The sequence below is a fragment of the Barbus barbus genome (genome assembly GCF_936440315.1).
Source record: "Barbus barbus genome assembly, chromosome: 7".
NCBI lineage: Eukaryota > Metazoa > Chordata > Actinopteri > Cypriniformes > Cyprinidae > Barbus > Barbus barbus.
Window position 1 is genome coordinate 33,241,697 of NC_136735.1, and position 21,513 is coordinate 33,263,209.

General features: G+C 40.2%; 1 protein-coding gene across 3 annotated transcripts; it reads right to left on the reverse strand.

The window, feature by feature from the left end:
- Window positions 1-1,832: 1,832 nt before the first annotated feature.
- lancl1 (LanC antibiotic synthetase component C-like 1 (bacterial)) lies at window positions 1,833-20,870 on the reverse strand. Of its 3 annotated transcripts, none has more exons than XR_013784464.1 (11): window positions 20,750-20,839; window positions 19,924-20,023; window positions 19,618-19,735; window positions 9,965-10,172; window positions 8,759-8,906; window positions 7,494-7,640; window positions 7,198-7,380; window positions 5,571-5,747; window positions 4,207-5,468; window positions 3,842-3,920; window positions 1,833-3,755 (listed from the first exon to the last, which is right to left on the reverse strand). XR_013784464.1 is itself a non-coding variant. In XM_079422326.1 (11 exons), the coding sequence occupies exons 2-10, from the start codon at window positions 20,008-20,010 to the stop codon at window positions 3,844-3,846; spliced, it is 1,218 nt and encodes a 405-aa protein (XP_079278452.1). In that variant the 5' UTR covers window positions 20,011-20,023; window positions 20,750-20,870; the 3' UTR covers window positions 1,833-3,755; window positions 3,842-3,843. The 3 variants fall into 3 exon arrangements, 1 of the variants encoding a protein (XP_079278452.1); XM_079422326.1 differs by having other exon boundaries at window positions 4,207-4,279; window positions 20,750-20,870; XR_013784465.1 differs by lacking the exons at window positions 1,833-3,755; window positions 3,842-3,920 and having other exon boundaries at window positions 4,760-4,881; window positions 4,997-5,468.
- Between the last annotated feature and the right edge of the window lie 643 nt (window positions 20,871-21,513).

Sequence of the window (21,513 nt, forward strand, 5' to 3'; positions counted from 1 at the left end):
ATGTGTTGTTCCTAGTGTTAAAGTGTTAATAAAAATAAATAAATCTCAATGATCTCAATTTTGAACAATCACTATATTTTTTGCAATCCGGACCTTATAATATTGCAGTATTTTTTGTATTTTCATGCGGTGTATCTGTCCTTCATTCAATTAGATGGGTTACTAGGTTAAAATAACACTTATTTCAATAACCTGTCTGCACTCCTCACTCACAATGTTCTTTTATTCCTGCTGTTTTGGACATTTTCTGACATTTTGCACATTCCCATGCACATTTCTACCCCCGGAGGCCGTTAAGGTCATTGGCCATATACAAACATATGCTACTTACATACCTCTCTTTATAATGCACCTTCTGTTTATATTTCCTTGCAACCTAAGTTGTATGTACAGCCATTTGCACTGAGCTAGTCTCTCCCCATCTACCTCATAACTTGCACTATATGTCATAAAAACGGAATGTATATACACATTTTTATACTTTGTTATTTGCACTTCTGGTTAGATGCTAACTGCATTTCATTGGCTCTGTACTTGTACTCTGCACAGTGACAAAATTGAATCTAATCTAATCTACTACAAGCTAGCAGCCAATGCAGAGACATTCCAGTCCTGCCCGAAGACATTGACTCTTCCTCTGAATGCTGAAGAAGTCATGGAGCTGAAGGCCTCGCCCCTGGGCAGATGAGCTCTATATTTAGTCGTTCTTTTAGGAGGTGTAGAGTTTCTCTGAGAGGGTTGGTAGCACCTCAAGTGTGGTTGACATGTCTTAGCCCTTTACACCCCCACGTCCAACAGAGCGAGCAAACTCCAGATCGTAAAGTGGCTGCTCAGGTTACACGGCTCTCTCCTGACATGGGATCAGTTCCTCAGATATCTGAGACTGCTGGTGCAATTACACCCCACACACAGCGAGACTGACCTCAGATCAGCTGGAAGCAACACTGAGGAGACCAGTGTTTAAAAAAAGCCGTCGTATGGGCCAAGCATTGTCCTTCAGCCCTTTAGAAAGTATGAGCCTTATTTGGATTCAAGTGAGAGTAAATGACTCCTTAACTCACTCATCTTTGTATGTGAAATATATAGTGGACTCCAAAAGACACAGAGTGAACATGCTTCTAATTTGCATTTTTAAATACAAAGCTAATTTTCATTACAAAAAAAAAAAAAAAAAATCTGAACATTAAAATGAAATTACCCCCTTTTAGATTTAAGCTTGATAATTCAGTTCTCTCGAATTTCTAACAAGCAGAAACAATAAAAAAAAAAAAGTTTAAAAACAATGCTTGACAGTTTCAGCTTTAGACTCAAATTGTGGCAAATAAAGGTAAAGCAATCCTCCAAATCCTTTTTATTTCCACCTTGACTTTTATTTTATTTGTTGGGCTCAGTAACTTGGTTTTAATGCTTTTAAAAACGGTCTCAAGCTCACCAAGGCTGCATTTATTTGATCAATAAAACATTGATTATTGTTGAATATTACTGCAATTTAAAATAAATGTTTTCCATTTTAAAATTGCATTTATTCCTGTGATAGCAAAGGTACATTTTCAGCAGCCATTACTCCAGTCGTCAGTGTCACATGATCCTTCAGAAAGAGATTCTTGTGCAGCTTATTTTTGTGGAAAACATTCATTTTTTTAAAAAAGGATTCTTTGATTTATGTTCAATAGAGCAGCATATATTTGAAATAGATTTTTTTTGTAACAATGTAAATGTATTTAGTCACGTTTGATCAATTCAACAAATGTTTTAAGTACTTTTTTTTCCCCTTAAAAAAAGTCGATTCCAAAATTAAATAAATCTACAAAATACAAATATTCAGACAAATGTATCATTGAACTTCATATAGAAAATTGGAATCTTTACTCAAATTATTTTGAAAAACACAGCATTGCATTGAACTCATTACTTCATTTCCTTCATTACTTATTAAATGTTTTCCAGAATCAAGTCCTTTTTAGATTTGACTGCTGGAACATCGAAAAAGTTGCTACACACTGATCAAATTGCTTACAAAATCCACAAAAAACGTCCCAATGCATATACAATACACAAAGACCTCTGGATTGAGAACTGAATTGTGCTATAGTCTACATTTTGGTCTGTGATCTCCTCTCATTCAGCACTTTGAAATAAAATAAGGCTCAGCTACAGAAAAAAAACAGCTAAATGAAAAGATCACCAAAAGATATGTACTAAATCATATTAAATCAGTTTTACAGCTCCATCTAGTGGAAGAAAGTTGTGGTAGTCACCTCCAGAAGACTTGATATGAGAATGTAAACAGACCACCTTTCAGATATAAAATCCTGTTTTCTTTGCTTTTTATTGCGGAGCAGATGAAAATGTACAAATTATGATGAAAAAGGCAAATGAAAATTCTAAGATACATGATTTTTTTTAGGTGGAACACACCTAAAAAAAATCCTGTTGGCAGCACATCCTCTGATATAGCGACTAGTATTATCAAGAGATAAAAAAGGGAAAAATACATTACTAATACAGAAAGCAAAGCATTAACATTACAGAAATCATTTCAACACTGCATTTGTAATGTTACCTTAAAGCTGTCATTGTGTTCAAAAAGAGGTTAAAATGATTAGTTCACTTCCAAACTAAAAATTCACAATTTACTCACACCCATGTCATCCAAGATGTTCATGTCGTTCTTTTTTCAGTTGAAAAGAAATCAAGTTTGAGGAAAACATTCCAGGATTTTTCTCCATATAATGGACTTATATTGTGCTCAATGGATTGAAGGTCCAAATTACGGTTTTAAGTCAGCTTCAAATGGCTCTAGGAATAAGGGTCTTATCTAGTGAAACGATCGGTCATTACTCGCCTCGTAACGTATTTACGTAATCACGCAGGCGGACGTACCGGCCCAGCGTTTACAAAGTGAACATGCAAAAAGTCAAATGCCCTTTACAAAAAAGGTAAAACAACGATGTCAGACGATTTTGAAGTTGGAGGACAAAATGAAATGGAGTTTTTTGTCCCACCCTGCCTTTATTAACTGAAGTACACAGATGAAGAGCTAACCGTGCGAGACATGATTACATAATGTGCAAAGATGCACATGCGCAAGCAGAGCTAGACGAGTAAATTGTGGTTGAAAAGTATATAAATTGTTAGTTTTTTTATCGTTTCACTTGATAAGACTCAATACCTTTGAAGCTGCATTGAAACTGCAATTTTAACCTTCAATCCACTGAGCACCAGAGAAATCCATTATATGGAGAAAAATCCTGGAATGTTTTCCTCAAATTAATTTCTTCTCGACTGAAGAAAGACAGAGATGGACATCTTGGATGACATGAGGGCGAGTAAATTATGAGGATTTTTTTTATTCTGAAAGTGAACTAATCCTTTAAACTTTACCTTGCTATCATATCAGAATATATCCTCACAAACACGTCAAAACAGTTCATTTCCAATGAGTCATATTAAAATAATACTAACAAACACGTGACACCAAAAATGCACAAACAAAAGCATATTGAACTATTTAAATCAGCTTCCCCTTATAGCCCCAAAGCAACCCTTATCTATACAGCCTAGATTCCCATCCACCGTCCATTAATGTGAAAATAACCTTTGCCGCATACTTTTCTCCACATGTACAGAACCTCTCATAAGACTTAGCGTGAATTGTGACAGATCCGGGGCATGCAGACTATTCCACCATCAGAGGACGCATTCTTCCAGCTCGAGGAAGCTCAAGCAAAAGAAGCTCAGTCATCTGGAACAGTCTGGAATGAGAAACTTTGACGTTAACAAGGGTTTTAATTAAATAATGTCTATACAGTTAAACGTTCAAAAGCAGACATAAATTTACCTTTACACCTCAAAAGCAGGGAACTTGGCTCTAGTTGGCTGCAGCAAGTCAGCCAGGAAATAAATTGTGCCTGCCATCCCTTCATGAGAAAATATGATAAACAGGGAGGTACTTATTATTCAAGAGTCAAACCAATCTACCTAGATAATGAGAAAGGTTTCTCGAGCAGCAAATCACCATTTTAGAATGAGTTACTTAAAATGTATAAATATTTCAAATTATTACTGGTTTTACTGTATTTTTGATCAAACAAATGAAGCCTATGTAAGCATAAGAGACTTCTTACATGGACATTTAAAAAAAATCTTACCGATCCCAAACTTTTGAATGGTAGTTTAGATATGCATGTGTAATGTTTACTCTACCTTCAAACAGTGAGAACGGTGTATCTGGAGTCCGGCAGCCATGTTTTCCATAATTCATGCACCAGTCTGCAAACTGCAGAAGAGAAGACATCAAATCCCATCATACCTCTGTACACACAACAGGCAATGACAGGTCCCTCCTGACAGCACAATGATTTATAACAGCCTTCATGCGTCGTACAGAATATGCATAAATTAACCCAGAGACAAAGTCATTTAATTGAAGAAGCGGTTAGAAAGTCTTCACATGTGGATAAACACCTTGCTTCGTGCAGGGATTTACGCTTTAAAATTGATTTTAATCATTGCAGTTTTTCCTGGAGTCAACTTATGTTAGTCAAGGTCTCCTGAATCAAAAACAATGTAGCAATTCATTGAGTAATTTCACGACTATTTATTGCTACTGTTCCTTTAAAAATAAATAAATGTCCTAAAAATCTTTTTTTTCATGATGACCCATCTACATAACACAACATCGACACCGATCAGGCATAACATTATGACCACTGACGGGTGAAGTGAATAACACTGATTATCTCTTAAATCACAGCACCTGTTAGTGGGTGGAATATATTAGGCAGCAAGTGTAAGGATTTGACAAGGGCCAAATTGTGATGGCTAGACGACTGGGTCAGAGCATATCCAAAACTGTAGCTCTTGTGAGGTGTTCCCAGTCTGCAGTGGTCAGAAGAAAGAAGGTGAAGTAGTCATTGGAAGAAGGTGGCCTGGTCTGATGAATCACGTTTTCTTTTATATTATGTGGATGGCTGTGTGCGTGTATGTCACTTACCTGGGGAACACATGGCACCAAGATGCATTATGGGAAGAAGGCAAGCCGGTGGAGGCAGTGTGATGCTTTGGGCAATGTTCTGCTGGGAAACCTTGGGTCCTGCCATCCATGTGGATGCTACTTTGATACGTACTACCTACCTAAGCATTGTTGCAGACCATGTACACTCTTTCATGGAAACCATATTCCCCGGTGGCTGTGGCCTCTTTCAGCAGGATAATGCGCCATGCCACAAAGCAAAAATGGCTTGAGGGGCACAACAACGAGCTTGAGGTGTTGACTTGGCATCATAATTCCCTAGATCTCAATCCAATCAAGCATCTGTGGGATGTGCTGAACAAACAAGTCCGATCCATGGAGGCCCCACTTCTCAACTTACAGGACATAAAGGATCTGCTGCTAACATCTTTGTGCAAGATACCACAGCACACCTTCAGGGGTCTAGTGGAGTCCATGCCTCGACAGGTCAGGGCTGTTTTGGCAGCAAAAGGGCGACCAACACAATATTAGGAAGGTGGTCATAATGTTATGCCTGATCGGTGTATACTGTAAAGTTGAGAGAGATCAGACTCACCATGCAGGCTCTGAAGAGGTGTTTGGGATCCCGGGTAATCTTGTAAAGGGCCAGGAAGCCATAAGCGTTTCCAGCAGCTCCATGACAGAGGCCGTAGCCCTTCTTCAACAGACCCCTCTGCCAGATCACCTCCCCACAATGCAGGGCATCCTCCAGATACTGCTTCACACCAAACACCTGGAGAGAAAATGTTGTGTTTTTTTTTAGGTTTCTGCATGTCTGCTCGTGTGTAATGTTGTTTACTCACACTTGATGGTACTGTAATACCAAGAGCTAAAAACTAGAGTTTCTGCTGGTCCAGAAAATAAATAAAAATAAGTAATTTACAGTGGTGGCCAAAATGATTAGAACACTAGTATTTTCACTAGCTAAAAAAATGGTTTTAAGTCAGTTATTTCTATCAGTTTACGTTTCCAAACATTCATTTTGCCATTAATTGTAATAATCCAGTGAGATTTTTGTTTGCACAAGGAGTCTGACAACAGCCAGTGCTTCACATAGAGATCTGATCACATCATCCAATCTGTCTGGAATGACATGAAGAAACAGAACAAACTGAGACAGACTAAATCCAGAAGAACTGTGGCGCCATCTCCAAAATGCTCGTTAAATATGTTTTTGTTTTTTAAAATAATGACCAAGCAGCAAGTGGCAGACAGAGCTGATCATAGCCTATGTTTGCTTAATTTATCCTTCTCCGATCATTTGTGCAGAGGAGCTAAAGCACGCTTTACAGGACATAGAGGCACCCGTGTGACTGCAAGCATTGGAAACAACTTAAAATTGTTTTTTTTTTTTGGCTAAATCACGTTTTAGATACGATGTCAACAACAGCTTAAAAATCACTGCATTGACTATATACAGATAAGTGGAATGGTAATTTGGATTATGTTTATTGTTCTTTAATTCTAACATTATAACATGAATTGCAGTGAAACTGTTGAATTTATTTATACCATAGTCCCACAGACTTGGTATAAACAGTAAGAAACAGTAGCTTATTAATAAATAAGCTAAAAAACAGTAGCTTATTTCTAAATAATTCAAATATCTTCTTACTTAGCTTATATTGAGAGTAAAATATGGGGACATTGTTTACTTAATTTATTTCTCACCAACTAGGTCACCATTCAACAGACTCGAGCACACCACCGCGCTGCAGTCTTTGGACTGCAGAAAGATACTAACTTTTTGCTACATTACTGACTGTACTGACAAAGTACGCTGACTTAGGAAATGTGATGTGGGACTCTGGTGGAAAATCTGTTGGTGTGTGGTGTGCAGTCTGTGTCACATTGCAGCGCAGCACACCACACACTATAGGAGCAAAACAGTTAAATCTAGGATTTTTTTTGTCCTCGTGTTTGTGGTCTCTCACATAATTAATTAAACCTAAAACTATAAAAATACAGCTGACGCAGTGAAATCAACTGCGATAATATAAAAAAAAACAACAAAAAAATTTATATTTTATTTTAGCTAGTGTCTCAATTCTAAAATAACAATCAGAGACGTAGAATATCTCTATCTATAAACAGACCAGTCCTTTTTTTTTTTTTAAGAGTGATAATTCACGTAAAAATCCAGAGGACAAAGATGTATTATGAGCTGACATGGAGATTTGTACCTTAAATGCCTGTATCAACATGTAGATAATTCCAGGAGTTCCGTGACACCAGTGCACCAAAAGATCCCGAGAATCTCCAACACACGGTGGGTAATTGCCTGATGGAAACTTCAGCTGGCACACATAGTTCACACTGGGTTTGACTAGATGGTAAACCCTCTCCTCGCCAACCACAAAGCCAGGCTATAGTGAGACATAATTCATTTGTTTAAATTACTTCGACCAAAGGGATGAAGTTATTTCCCGAAATTTGTTGCTTCCTCCGTTAATATGGTATCATGAGTGATTGACTTCACCTGCATCAGGTAGTAGTAGATCCCTGCCAGGCCATGAGCAGCACCCACATACTCCTCCTGATACCACTCATACATGAGAGGGGTTTGTTCCTGGATCTTGTTCCTCAGAGACAGGTTCTGTCCTGAAGCCAGCACTGCATCACAGATCTGAAATAAATGCATGATCTGGTCAAGTACCGAATCAAAAGCAAAACATGTGCTTTCCCAATGCATTTAACTTCCATAAAGGGACATATTTCTAAACATGTAATGTATATATAAAATATTGTATATTAAAATATTTAGACTAATTTATATATTGATGCTTGTTAACTGGCCAATATTTAAAGACTGCCAGCAGTTTATAGGTTAACTGTCAATTGCCCGTTTCAAAATATATAATCTTGTTCAAAAGGTTGGTGACTAATTTTTTTTTGTTTTTAAAATACGGTAAAAACAGTAATATTATGAAATTTTATTTCAATTTAAAATAACTTCTATTGTAATATTTTTTTAAATGTAATTTTAATGCAAAGCTGAATTTTCAGCATCATTACATTAGTCTTTAATGTCACACGGACCTTAATCATTCTAATATGCCGATTTGGTGCTCAAGAAACATTTCTTATTATCAATGTTAAAAACAATTGCACTACTCAATATTTTTGTGGAATCCATGATGCATGAATATAAAGTTCAAAAGATTTATATGAAACAAAACCTGTTTCATTATGTTTTTACTACGTTGTGTTTTACTACGTATGTTTTTATGTTCCTTGCTGAATAGAAGCATTCATTTTTTTCAAAACAATATTTTACTGACTCCAAACTTTGGATGGTGTATACTAGTGATCTAGCCTGCTATCTACATTTGATTAAAACGTCACTAAAAACACATTTTTAACACTAAAATAATTTAGGGCTTGGTTTTATACATTTTGATTGGATTATGAATGTTAGACTACAATATTATCTTGTTTTTTGTATATAAACAAATATTTTGGATATATTTTTCACTGTCTGCATGTTCTTGGTTACATCAGCAGATGACCGAAGCAATTTTAGAGAATGAGAAATATATTACATTTTAATGAAAAACTAACACTTTTTTTTTTTATTTCAAGACCAGGGGCATTTATTGATCTAATTAAATGGTAGATTTTGATCATGTTTCGTACAACATATTGTCTTCATGATACATAACTCATTCTAGTCATATATCCTGTGTTAAAATATGAGGTCATGTGCTTTTGATCAGGTCTGAGGACAAATGAATGGTGACTGACCTGTTGAATGTATTGTATGGGGATCTTCTCCTGCTGAAATTGCTGGTTAATGAAGACGAGGGAGTAAAGGTAGCCCACTCTGCCATAGAGCAGCTCATCAGGAAGTCTGCCGTTTCCCAGCACTACTGACTGGTGAAAATGTAACAGCCTGGAAACATTCGAGCAAATAGATCACAATAAGATCCCATGGGAATGAAACCCTGTTAAGACAGAGAAAGAGAAACAGAAAGTGCTGCCCTATAGACCAAGAAATCTTCTACATTTCACCCTCATCCTGGAGTTTTAATGAATACCAGCTCTTGGGAGAATTCCTGCACAATTTTATTAAAGGAGTTCTATACAAGCCAGCAATCCAAAGGAAATTAGATTCAATGTGGACAGGTGACAACAACATTCATTTTAATAGTTGCTGTTTCCAGAATTAAATGATATTTAAAGGGATAGTTCACCCCAAAATAAATTACTCGCCCTCATGACATTCCAAACCCGTGAGACCTCCGTTCATCTTCGGAACACAAACCAAGATATTTTTGATGAATTCTGAGAGCTCTCTGACCCTCCCATAGACAGCATAGTATTGCCACGATCAAGGTCCAGAAACGTAGCAAGGACATCGGTAAAATAATCCATGTGGCATGAGGGGTTCAAAGCTATGAGAATACTTTGTGCACAAAAAAAAACAAAAAACACTTTATTCAACAACTTGTCTCCTCCACGTCACCCTGGCACCATTTTGGAGAGTATCACACACGTAAACAATGCATGCTGGCGCAGCTGACACAGAACAGCATACGTTGTTTACGCTCAGTGGATACTCTCCAAAATGGTGCCAGGGTGATGCGGAAGAGACAAATTGTTGAATAAAGTCATTGTTTTTATTTCCTTTGTGCACAAAAAGTAATCTCTTTGCTTCGTAAAATTATGGTTGAACCACTGATGTCACATGGATTATTTTAACAATATCCTTACTACGTTTCTGGACCTTGAACGTGGAAATTACATCGCTTAATTTGTGTTTTGAAGATGAGTGGAAGTCTCACAGGTTTGGAACGACATGAGGATGAGTAATTAATGACAGTATTTTCATTTTAGGGTGAACTATCCTACTTTATTTAAATCTAAATTTCTCATGTTTACCAAGTTTACATGGGTCAGTGATGATGACAAGGGCAAGTGTTTGTGTGTGTGTGTGTATGTATATCAGACCTGTTCACACACTCCTCAGCCTCATGAGGTTTCTGGAGTCGATGATAGACCACTGCAGCAACAGCCAGCGGCCCTGCATCCCCACACAGGAAGGTCACCCAGCCCTGGGTTAAACTCCTCAGACTGCGGCTGACATAGTCCAGAGCCTTGTGGAGCAAAGCGGTGTCTCCATAGATGCTGTGGAGATGCAGGTAGAGCAGGGCAATGCCTGCAGTTGAGGGAGGAGGGACTTAGCAATGTGGGCCAATTAGTTTTATAACATACAACCATGAACATAAGTAGTAGAAACATAATTAAAGCTGCAAGCAGCATTGACGGGCCCAAGCCATCAGTGCAAAAGCCACCCCGGTGGCATCAGGAAAACGGTGCCCAGCGGGCACATGCATTTACAGTAACCCTCTGGCAGTCTGAATTTAAGGGTTACAGCAATGAAAGGGTTACACTATAAGATCAAGAGACACACATACACACACACACAACAATATACTCAGATTAAAAAGTGTTCCTTTAATTTTTAGGAGCAGAGTATAGCATCAAGTCAATCAAACCCCTGGGATATTGATGTGGGCTGCATCCGAAAACTTAGGCAGCTGACTTGTTAGCACTTTGGGATTGTTTTTAAACTATGAAAAGTGCTTTACAAATAAAATATATTATTATTATTACTACTTGTTGCCTCACTGCCCTATCAGGAAATGACTTACAGGCAGCGTTTGCGAATGAAGGCACCTCACGAAACTGATTTCGGACAGACTTCTGAGGTAGCGTAACGGTTTAATGGTCTACAGAAAAATATAGAGAGCTTTGGTGATAACCAAGTGAATATTTAATTACTGCAATAGTAATTTCTTGCTAGAAATTACATAAAAAAAAAATGGAAAACGTTTATCAAAAACGTACATTTACACACACCGAGCGCAACTGTCAGACAAAAGAGGCCTTTGTTAGTAACACTTTATGATCTATAACCATAAAAAAAAAATAATGTTCTATAAGCATTTGTGAAATAATTATACAACTATATTACCAGTACAGAACATATTAACTTAATTTATTTGTTTCTTATTCTAACTGATTGAACTGAGCAGTGCTTAAAATAATGTCTTATCCTATCAGCGAGAGAGGGTAGGATACATAACTTTTAAAGATTTTTCTTTTAAATATATATATATTTTTTTATTATTTCAATGTTTTATAAGCAGTTCTAAAATAATTATGTAAAAATATATTGACAGTAAAGCACATTTCAACTGATTCTATGCATTATTTTTCATTCTGATACATCAAGAATGAGCTAAACAAGGTTAGGGTTAAAATATTTAATATCCTTTGACTCCACCTGGTGGTCAACATTGGTAATACGATCTACATCTATCAGCTAAGTTGTGTGATGTTTTAAATCAGGGGTGGGCAAACTTTTTGACTCGAGGGCCGCATAATATGTTTATGACAAATGAAGCTTTGCCATCTATTGGATTTTACTGATATTGCATATTGAACAACTGTAGTTTGCCCACCTCTGCAGATTCTTTTTTTTTTTTTTTATCCCTCGCCACAGGATAGCGGGCCGTAGTTTGGACACCCGTTTTACATTTTTTGTTGGCCCTTGAGCATGACACATTTATGAAGAGCAGCATGTTTCCAAAAAATGACGTTCTCCATTTGTAAAAAGTTCTGAAGAGTTTGGATTGTGCACTTTAAAGATTTGGGAAAATAGTTTCCTTTTTCACGGTTATTTTAATAAACAGCCGCAGTAACACCGTTCAAAATCCAAAATTCATTGGCAATTTATGTTCCTCAATGTTTTGGCATCATGTTGACAAAGTTTGGTGTGAATTGCTCGATTCTCCTGGTCAGTGTATGCAAAATTCCACAGCCTGATTTTTTCCATAAATCCACATTTAAATCAAAATAGCCGACTTCCTGTTGGTCGTAACTGATGACTGTACATTAGAAAGTTGTCCGGCTTGATGAGATCAATATAGGTACTGAGTTTGGTGACTGTAACTAAAACTAACCCCCCCTCTCCACTTTAGTCAAAAGGTGGTGCTATAGAACACCTCTTCTAAGCCCATTTATAAGCTTTTACCAGTGTCTAACTATCCTTAATGCTCATGTATGTGTTGAGTTTCATGAAATTCTAAGCATGTTAAGTGCCTCAGAAACACAGGAAATGAATAGTAAAGTTTGACAGGTTGCCATGGCAACACTATTTAAGATATCAATAATCCATTCACAGGTTTACATCAGCCATGTTTTGACATTATTCTGATGAAGTCTGAAGCAAATAGAGTAAAATTAAGAGTCTGATTTCAAAGCATTTTGAAAATGACACTTCCTGCTGCCAGTTGGTGGCACTTTAACTTTGACTCATAATAGTCGTGTTTATGCCATCAGCATCATAAAACTAACAAATTACAACTATAAACAACTGAAGTTTGATCAAAATCAGACATTGTATGCAAAAATTAGACACATCCTGTTTCTCATTTCTCACCACAACTTTGTTGCCTCGCCACGGCCAAACTATTGGAGATATCAAAAATCCCTTGCCAATTTTGCATCCCCAATGTCTTGAGATCACACTAACCGAGTTTCGTGGCAATCCGTAGAAAATCCTCAGAGTAGTATCGCAAATTTCAGAGCATGCGTTTTTCATTAAACCTTGAATAGCTGACTTCCTGTTGGGCGAAGCACGGTTTCTATATACGTGCATGCATTTTGGTGACTTGGTCAAACGATGTACCCTACATAGACCCTCAAAAGTCACCTTTTTAAAGTCTTTGCCACTGTGCATTTGTGAAATAATTTCATAAAACTATATTACCAGCTAGGGCTGTGCAATTAATCGCATGCGATTGTCATGTGAATCTCATCAGTAAAAAGAAAAGAAAGAATAATCCTTAGGGGATCAATAGTGGCTTGCGCCTTAGTGGCTTGGGCCCTAATAATAATTTATACTGTGCATCTCTTAACAGGATAGTTCACTCAAAAATGAAAATTCTGTCATCATTTACTCATCCTCATGTCGTTCCAAACCTGTACAACTTTCTTTCATCGCCTAATGGTTAGGAAGACGGACTTGTAACCCAAAGGTTGCGGGTTCGAGTCTCTGTACTGGCAGGGATTGTAGGTGCTGGGAGTAAATGACCAGCACTATTGACTTGCGTTGTAGCCTACGAGTCACTAATTGTCATCATCGTACAGTCTGCATACATGTCGTATCCAAGTTTATTAGATCCATGTCGCACAGTGCGATTTGTAATGATCTTAAAGGATTGTTAAAATCGTGCCGTGTGTGGAAGGCTTAAGACTGTACATAGCAGTCGTCATTTACACCCGACATCTGAGCCGCTGAAGATGCAGAGGATTACTTTTGTTTTTGAAAGGAATGCGCCCCCTGACCTACCTAAATGCGCTTGTTTGCGTGAATCATTCGTGATCCAGCTTCACCTCCAGAAGAAGCGAGTATAAGGTTTTTTTAACGAATCTTTGCAAATTGCCTTTCCTGATAATGTGCTAATAAGCAAGTTCCACTACGAAAGTGTCTAAAGTTTACAGTCTCAGAGAACTGCTGCTCACCCCACGGAAGAGGGGGGGTGAGCAAAAGCTCATTAGCAGTTAAAGTGACAGTCACCGAAACAGGTTGCTGTGAACAGAGCTGTTTTTGACAAGGTAAAAAGGGTGTTGTGTTACACTAACATTGAAAAATTGTAACCAAAGTATGTTATAGACTTCATGAAGACCCTAAAGAATCATACCAACTTGTGGAAAATTGGCATCTGATGTCCCTTGTAAAGCAAGCCCATCTGTAGAGGCCGATTTTTCATTTTAATCAGTGCTTAATTTGTAAATTGCGAGGTCCCAGAACAAAGCAGGGTAACGGATCCGGCATGTGATTAGAGGGAGAGATAATCACAATGGTGGACCAGATTAAGTGATTAACAGCATGCATCAGTTTCCATGAAATTTTAAAACGGCAATTTCCAGGCCTGGAAAAGTTTTGGAAAAGTCATGGAATTTTATTTCACAAATCTCTATATAATATAGTTCCCTATCGAGATTGGGTGTCTCGACACTGCGTCATAGCTGACGCTAAGGGGAAACTCCCTTTCTCCTAGAATACTGAAGGCCAATTGAATGGCGCCGTGCACACCGCTGACGTAATTGCATCAGAATCTTTCTCCTTCACGTGTCTACTGAGCCCATATTTGCCGTTGATAAACACCTCATCGAAGCAGACTATTTCACTTTTGCGTTCCGGCGAAGTCGGAGAGATGAAACAGTGCCGTTCCTGCGCAGGACCTATTGAGCTCCCGGATGGGCACGACTTGTGTGTGCTGTGCCTTGGTCGTGCTCATGCGGAGACAGTGATGAATGGGTCTGACTGCCCCCACTGTGAGGAAATGAGCGTAAAAGACCCTCCGCATCGCCACTGTCCTTGGCGATATGCCGCCTGCCATTATGCTTCCTCCCTCCGCTGTGGTCGAGCCACGGAGAAAGCAGCAGTGCCAGCCGGAGGCCCCTCACTCGGAAGACGAGCTCACGCCGGCCCAGATCCCACGTGCCTTGTGCTCACCTGAGCATACCAATCAGAGTCTTCAAGATCATTAGAAAATCACAGGTAGGTGAGTTTGATCAGGGATGGAGCTTAACTCTGCAGCAGATTGGCCCTCCAGGGAAAGATTTGAGGAACCCTGGTCTAGAGGCTGGAAGTCCAAGGCGACTCTCCTCTTGAAACCCTGTCGAACGACAGCACACATCACGGACTTTATATTGGCAGGACAGGCAACTTCAGCTCTCCACACTATGGCTGTGCTCCAAGTGTTCCAAGCAATGCTGCTTAAGTCATTGGATGAGAGTGGGCCGGACCCAGAAACATTTAAAGAGCTCCAGAGCGTCACCGACCTGGCTCTTCGAAAGCCGCCCAATCCATCGGCTGGAGTATGGGAAGTTTGGTGGTGCTTAACCGCATTTGTGGCTCACACTGACTGAAATGAGAGAATTTGAAAAGATGGCTCTTCTGGATGCCCCAATCCACGCAAATGGATTATTCGGTGAGGCTGTGGGCACTTTTTCCGAGCGCTTTCTCGAAGCCCAGAAGCAATCGAGGGCTATGAGTGACTTCATGCCTAAGCGAAGCACCGGCCTTAGAATGCCCCCTGCTCGGTGAATGGCTGTGCATCGAGCTCACTCACTCACACAGCATCCCACCCCAAGGCAGCGAGCTGGCTCATTTCACACGGGTAAACGATCTGACATGCTTGTGCAACATAAATGGCTCCTCATCAGAGAGAGATACGTCAGACCACTCAGAAAAGCCCGTCACAAAATGGCGGACTGTCCCGCATCCAGCGCAGAATTATTCAACCTCTGTCAAACTACCCGCCCGTCTGGCGAATGATTCCGAGCATTTCAGAATGGGTACCGAGGACCATGACAAGCCGTTACACTGCAGTTTTATCGCAGACCACCCCTCTTCAGCTGTGTGCTGATGTTGACGGTTCCGCCTCAAGATGCTCCGATTCTGCGTGTGGAAATACATGCTCTATTGGAAAAGCATGCGATAGAGGTCCGGGAGAGAGGGTTGTACAGCCGCTATTTTCTAGTTCCGAAAAAGGATGGCGGCCTTCGACCCATTTTGGATTTAAGACCACTAAACCATGCTCTGTCACGACACTCATACAAAATGATTACGGTGAAGAAAATTGTCGCGCACATCTGGCCACTCTGGTAGTGGACGTGTTAGCTCATCGCTGGCCGAGCGGCTGCAAGTATGCATTACCTCCGGTGAAGCTGCTACCCCTGGTGCTACAGAAAATCAGGGAAGAACAGGAGTCGGTGCTACTGGTAGCGCCCAAATGGCCCAACCAGCTATGGTTTCCGGAGCTGATGGAGTTATTGGTAGCACCCCCACTGAGGGGGGGACCTCCTATCCCAAGCAAGGGGCTCTATATGGCACCCCAGTCCAGAGCTGTGGAAGCTGTATGTGAGGTCGGCCAGTGGAGCCCGCCAGTGATGCGAGAATTGCAGCAACACGTGCTAAACACAATCACGGAGGCACGAGCCCCTTCGACTAGGCGCTTATATGCCCCACAAGTGGAGAGTATTTGAAAATTGGTGTAGAGAGCGAGATGACCCGATCAGCTGTCCCGTGCCAGTCATTCGCGATTAGATGACGGGTGGACACCATCCACACTCAAAGTCTACGTGGCCGCTATTTCAGCCTTCCACGCTCAGCTAGAAGGTCGCTCAGTGGGAAAGCATGATCTGGTTATAAAGTTTATGAGAGGCGCGAATCGTCTAAACCCACTCGCCGCCCCACCATGCCTGCGTGAGATTTAACTTTGGTTCTCACGGCGCTTTCGGGAAGCCCCATTTGAACCACTGGAGACAGTGGAGTTGCATCTGCTATCTTATAAGACAGCGCTCTTGATAGCGTTGGCTTGCGGGAAGCGCGTAGGTGATTTACAAGCACTATCCGTCAACGATTCGTGCTTGCAGTTTTGACCGGGAGACTGTAAAGTTATTCTCAAGCCTAGAGCGGGCTATGCTCCAAAAGTGCTCTCAACTCCGTTCAGAGCGCAGATTATAATTTTACCTGCTTTTCACCCTGAGAATATGAACGCTGAGAACTCGCATACCCACCGGATGCTTTGCCCTGTGCGTGCACTGCGAATCTATATTGACCGTTGAAGTTGTTTTAGGTGGTTGGAGCAACTGTTTGTGTGCTTTGGTGGTCGTTCTAAAGGACAGCTGCTCTCTAAACAAAGACGGTCTCGTTGGATTGTGGACGCAATAGCCCTGTCGTATACATCACAGGTTAAGGAATGTCCAAGCAGGCTGCGGGCCCGAAGTATTGCATTGGCCAGAAGTATTGCATCGACTTGGGCGGGGCGAGCGGAATGTCTATTCAAGACATTTGTCTGGCAGCTGGCTGGTCATCACCAAATACCTTCGCCAGATTCTATAATGTGGATGTTCCCTCATTTGCACCGTTTGTGCAAACGCAGAGGAATTCAAGTGGGTCAGACGCCCCGCCTTCCTCATAGCGGCGATGACTGATTGGTTGACTGAGTGGTTTCCACTAGGTCGTATAGGCTGTCCGTTTTTTCTTTTTATCTACCGACTACAGCTCAGAAGCCGTGTGAACTTGCTGCTATGCTCGTAATACCAGCGTTTCTATCTTTAACCCTCCTTCTTGTAGGAGGATGGCCGCTGATATCTGTAAATGACACTGACAAACTATTTCTTCTGCGAGTTAACTCAAGTTAGTGGCTGCCACTGTTCACTATAGACAGCAGCTCTGGTTCATACCACGCAAATGTCCACAATCACTTAACATTCCTTGTTCCCATACACAAGACCTGACAAACACTGCGGTCGACCAGGTCCGCCGTTAGTCACTGAGAGGCAGAGGCGCTACTGCGACCTTATCCCGCCCTTTGCTCTACATTTGAGTGTTGTGGGTCAATGATCCACATTAGACGAGTTGGGCTTCGCGTGTAACACCGTGTGATGTTATAACATCCCCTTAGCATCACCTATGACGCAATGTCGAGAGAATCGATTTCGATAGGGAACATCCTCTGGTTACTCAACGTAACCATGGTTCCTTGAGAGGAGGGAACAAGATATTGTGTGGGCTGCCGTATTACGATACGCTCAGCATCTGGGTGCATGGTTATGTTATCGTTCTCTCAGTCAAAAGATTCTGATGCAATGATGTCAGTGGCGATTTATATAGCGGGAATACCCACCCTTTTTTTTGAACGTCATTAGCCAGCGCGGTGCGCACGGCACAATTCAATAGGGCTTCAGTATTGTAGGAGAAAGGGATTTTCCCCTTAGCGCCAGCTATGACGCAATATTTTATTCCCTCCTCTCAGGGAACCATGGTTACTTCGAGTAACCAGAGGACGTTATATTTATATTGCATAGTTTTACTCATTGCCGCAGCTTTCAAGTTTATAATGAGGGAAATTCCTGCAAACATTTATTCAGTATAATGTAGTAGGGCTGTGCAATTAAATCGAATTCGATTATCATGCGCATCTCGTCAGTAAAGTCGGTTCAGTGATTGGCAGCAAATCGCCAAACAGAGCCGTAGTTCACCGACACGATCACGAACACGAAATTGCCTAGCTTGTTAGTGAATTAACTACTAATCAAGGAACCGGTTTTACTGACTAGATGCGCATGATAATCGAATTTGTTTAAATGCACAGCCCTATAATTTAGGTTAAATGAGTAAATAAATCCACACAAACTATCAGATTAAATCAGTCATTTGAAAACAGCGTGAGTGATTCAGTTTAGGGCTGCACGATAAATCGAAATGAAATTGCAATTAGGCAGAAGCACAGAATCTTTCAGTGAAGCATGGTTCTGTGATCAGCAGTAAATCTTCATCCGAAGGCCAGAGGGCGCTCTCTCGCGGAAACTCCAAATATGCCCCGCAGAACAAATCCAGGAAAACCCTATAGAGGTAGCTGAATAAACAGAAGATTTAACTGCTTTCATTGATTCAACGTGACTAATAAACACACGACTATGCCAATATATGGTGATGGAGATTTACTGCTGATTACAGAACTGGCATTACTGACAAAATGCGCACGGCAATCGCATTCGATTAATTGTGCAGCCCTAATTTAGCTGTACCGCGTGTTTTCTCTTTCACTCTCTCAAAGTGGCTTCACATCGGCGCATCTCGTCTGCACTACAAGCGCTGCTGCCCGCTGCTCCCAAGACTTTCACTTGCGTTTCAGGACAGTTGACAGAAATTTCACCCTTCTAATCGGGTTATGGCATCGCCACAAAAATGTATTTTATTTTTAAAGTGCCCCTATTATGCCATTTTTAAGGTTGCTAATATTGTTTCACGAGTCTCAGGTTTACATGCATCCATGGTCAAAAAACGGTTTAGTTTTCTCAAAATAGCTTTAATTTTACCTAATTTCTGAATGATTCCTAAACGACTCGTGCGAAGCAGTTCGAAGAATCTGTCTCTCTAAACCCCTCGTTGTTGTGATTGGTCAGATGGCGCAATCCTTTATGATTGGTCTACCGCGTGCAGTGTGAATGATAGCCATGGGCGGACATTATGCAAATGTGTTACTTTGTGACGTACAGCCCTAAGACAGAATAAGATTCGAATTCCTAACGACTCGTTTAGGCGATTGCGAGCCGACTCTTTTTTTGATAGACAATAACTTTATATATCGTGCACTTTCGGCTTCACAACTTTGCAGAAAGTTTATGTTCACTGCTACATGACACACTGCATGAAAGGTAATATTCGAAAAGGCATAATAGGGGCACTTTAAGCCATTCGATAATCGTGCGCTCACAGTTGTCAAAATGGCCTTCCTGGCGAGTATTTTCAAAAGCACAGTCGGTCTGTCTTAAATGTAAAGAGTTGAGAAAGAAAACGCTTGTGTATCGCAATCGGTCAAGTTTGTTATTTCAAATGTAGATGTGCGGCAATAGAAGATTTTTCATGAAATATTTGCACGGTATAGGTCAGCACAAACGTCTTTCATTGGCACGTGAGGAGGAGGATCCGCCAAAATGAGGTGCCGGATTCGGTTCCGGCTTGTCCCAGCACAAATTGAGCCCTGGTTGTAATGCGCCTGTTTGCGTATTCTCACCTGCCCAGCCAGTGTAGCCAGTACAGTCTCTGGGGTCAGCGTTCTTCAGTCCATTCTCCATGATCGCCAGAAACTCACTGATCTTGCTGCTTATACAGCTTGCAAAATGCTGGGTCAACTGCACAGAGCAAAAAATTCATAAATAAGATATGAATACATGTATGAAGTTGAAAGCACATATTAGCGTAATTCAGTGAAGGTAATGAATGCTTATTATATTCATATGCTACGGTACTCCAAATATTTCTAAGAAAAACAGTGTGTGTAAATTAAAGAGGTCCCATGTCATGTTTTGGAATCACTCACATTTCCCTGCATGTCAAACAGGTCTTGTGCACATCCAGGCCCAGTGTAGTCTGGATAGGGATTCTTATAAGCTCGTGGTTCAGACATTTTTTGAAGTGACCTGAAATGAAATGCACAACACAAGAAGAGATTATAAACACGGCAGAGAATAGATGCACTACATACTGGTTGGGTTTAAAACGTATTTATTTTTATTTTGTACATTATGTAAGCAATAATTATGTAGGCATAATTAGAAGAAAAAAAAAAACACGTTTGGACCATCACGGTCCTAACATTTTAATCTTCAATTCGAACATTTTATCATGACGGGAGCCTTCGAATCGAACGTTTAGGGAATCAGTTGAGCATGAGGCCAAGCATCATGCGTTCCTTTGAACTTAATATTTTCGCAGGTCATCCTAGGTGCCTTTAGTAGTTCGAACTGAACATTTCTGTTGCATTATAAACGCATTGGGACGTTTTTTTTATAAAGCCCATTGTGTTTTGAAACACTCACACGATTAAGGCCTTTCGCATGAATACGCATAGGCCCAACGTACCGTTATACTCTAGCTTGGTTACTATTCTATCTTTACTTAATTAACCGTTTTATAAATCGGCAAACAATTTATTTGTGAATAATGTTTTGGGAAAATAAACTAAGGTCGAGGAACACAGGCCCTTTTCTGCACTGTCACGCGATAAGAGGCTAACGTTACTTGTGTCAAAAGCATAGAATACAAATACATAGCTTATAAATCAGCAGTACGTGTTTCTAATCAAACGCAGTATTGCTAAATAACTTTATAAACAACGTTTATTTATAACAATGAACATAGCCTACCGCCGTTAGTGCTGCGCTGTTGAATTGTTTTAGTCTGATCGCAGGACGGTCTGTTTGTGAATGACTCACTCGCTGTGACTGCAGCCATCTAGCGTTCAGGAGGCTTACTACTACTTATTTCTCTTCTTCTTCTTTAGGTTTCAACGGAAGCTTGCATCCTTGGCATTGCATTACCGCCATCTTCTGGAGCTAGTTACTTCCCATGTACAGCATCTTGTTTTTCATATTCTAGTCCCGTTTTAGTAAAAAAAAAAAAATAAAAGAAAAGAAAAAAACTCTATATATATATATGTATAATTCAGTGCTTCCGCCATAGGGTCAAAGGCATTTCTCCTGTCTCTACCTGCAATGCACACACTGGAGATGTTCTCATTGCTCCGAGACTTAATCTCACTGCCTGGGCCTGTAGTTTAGCCCGCTAATGCTGATTTTGCTGCTGACCCAAATAATCATAATTAAACTCATAATATTTAACACTTTTTTACATTTGTGCTCCATGTTTAATATGAATTCTCAATGTTAGTCGTGATTCAAACCACTCCCCCCCAAAAAACGATAACTTTCAACTCTTTCTAGATTATTCCTATACAACTTCAGATTCATATATTTGCTTTTCTTTTTAGAGAAAACCATCAATTTTGACTCTTCCACAGAAAACTTAAACCCCCATTCCAACCCCCACCTTTCAAGCTGTTGTATTCCTACTTGTATATTCCTAACCATGTATTCCACATTTTTCCCACATTTCCAAAGTGCCCTATCAT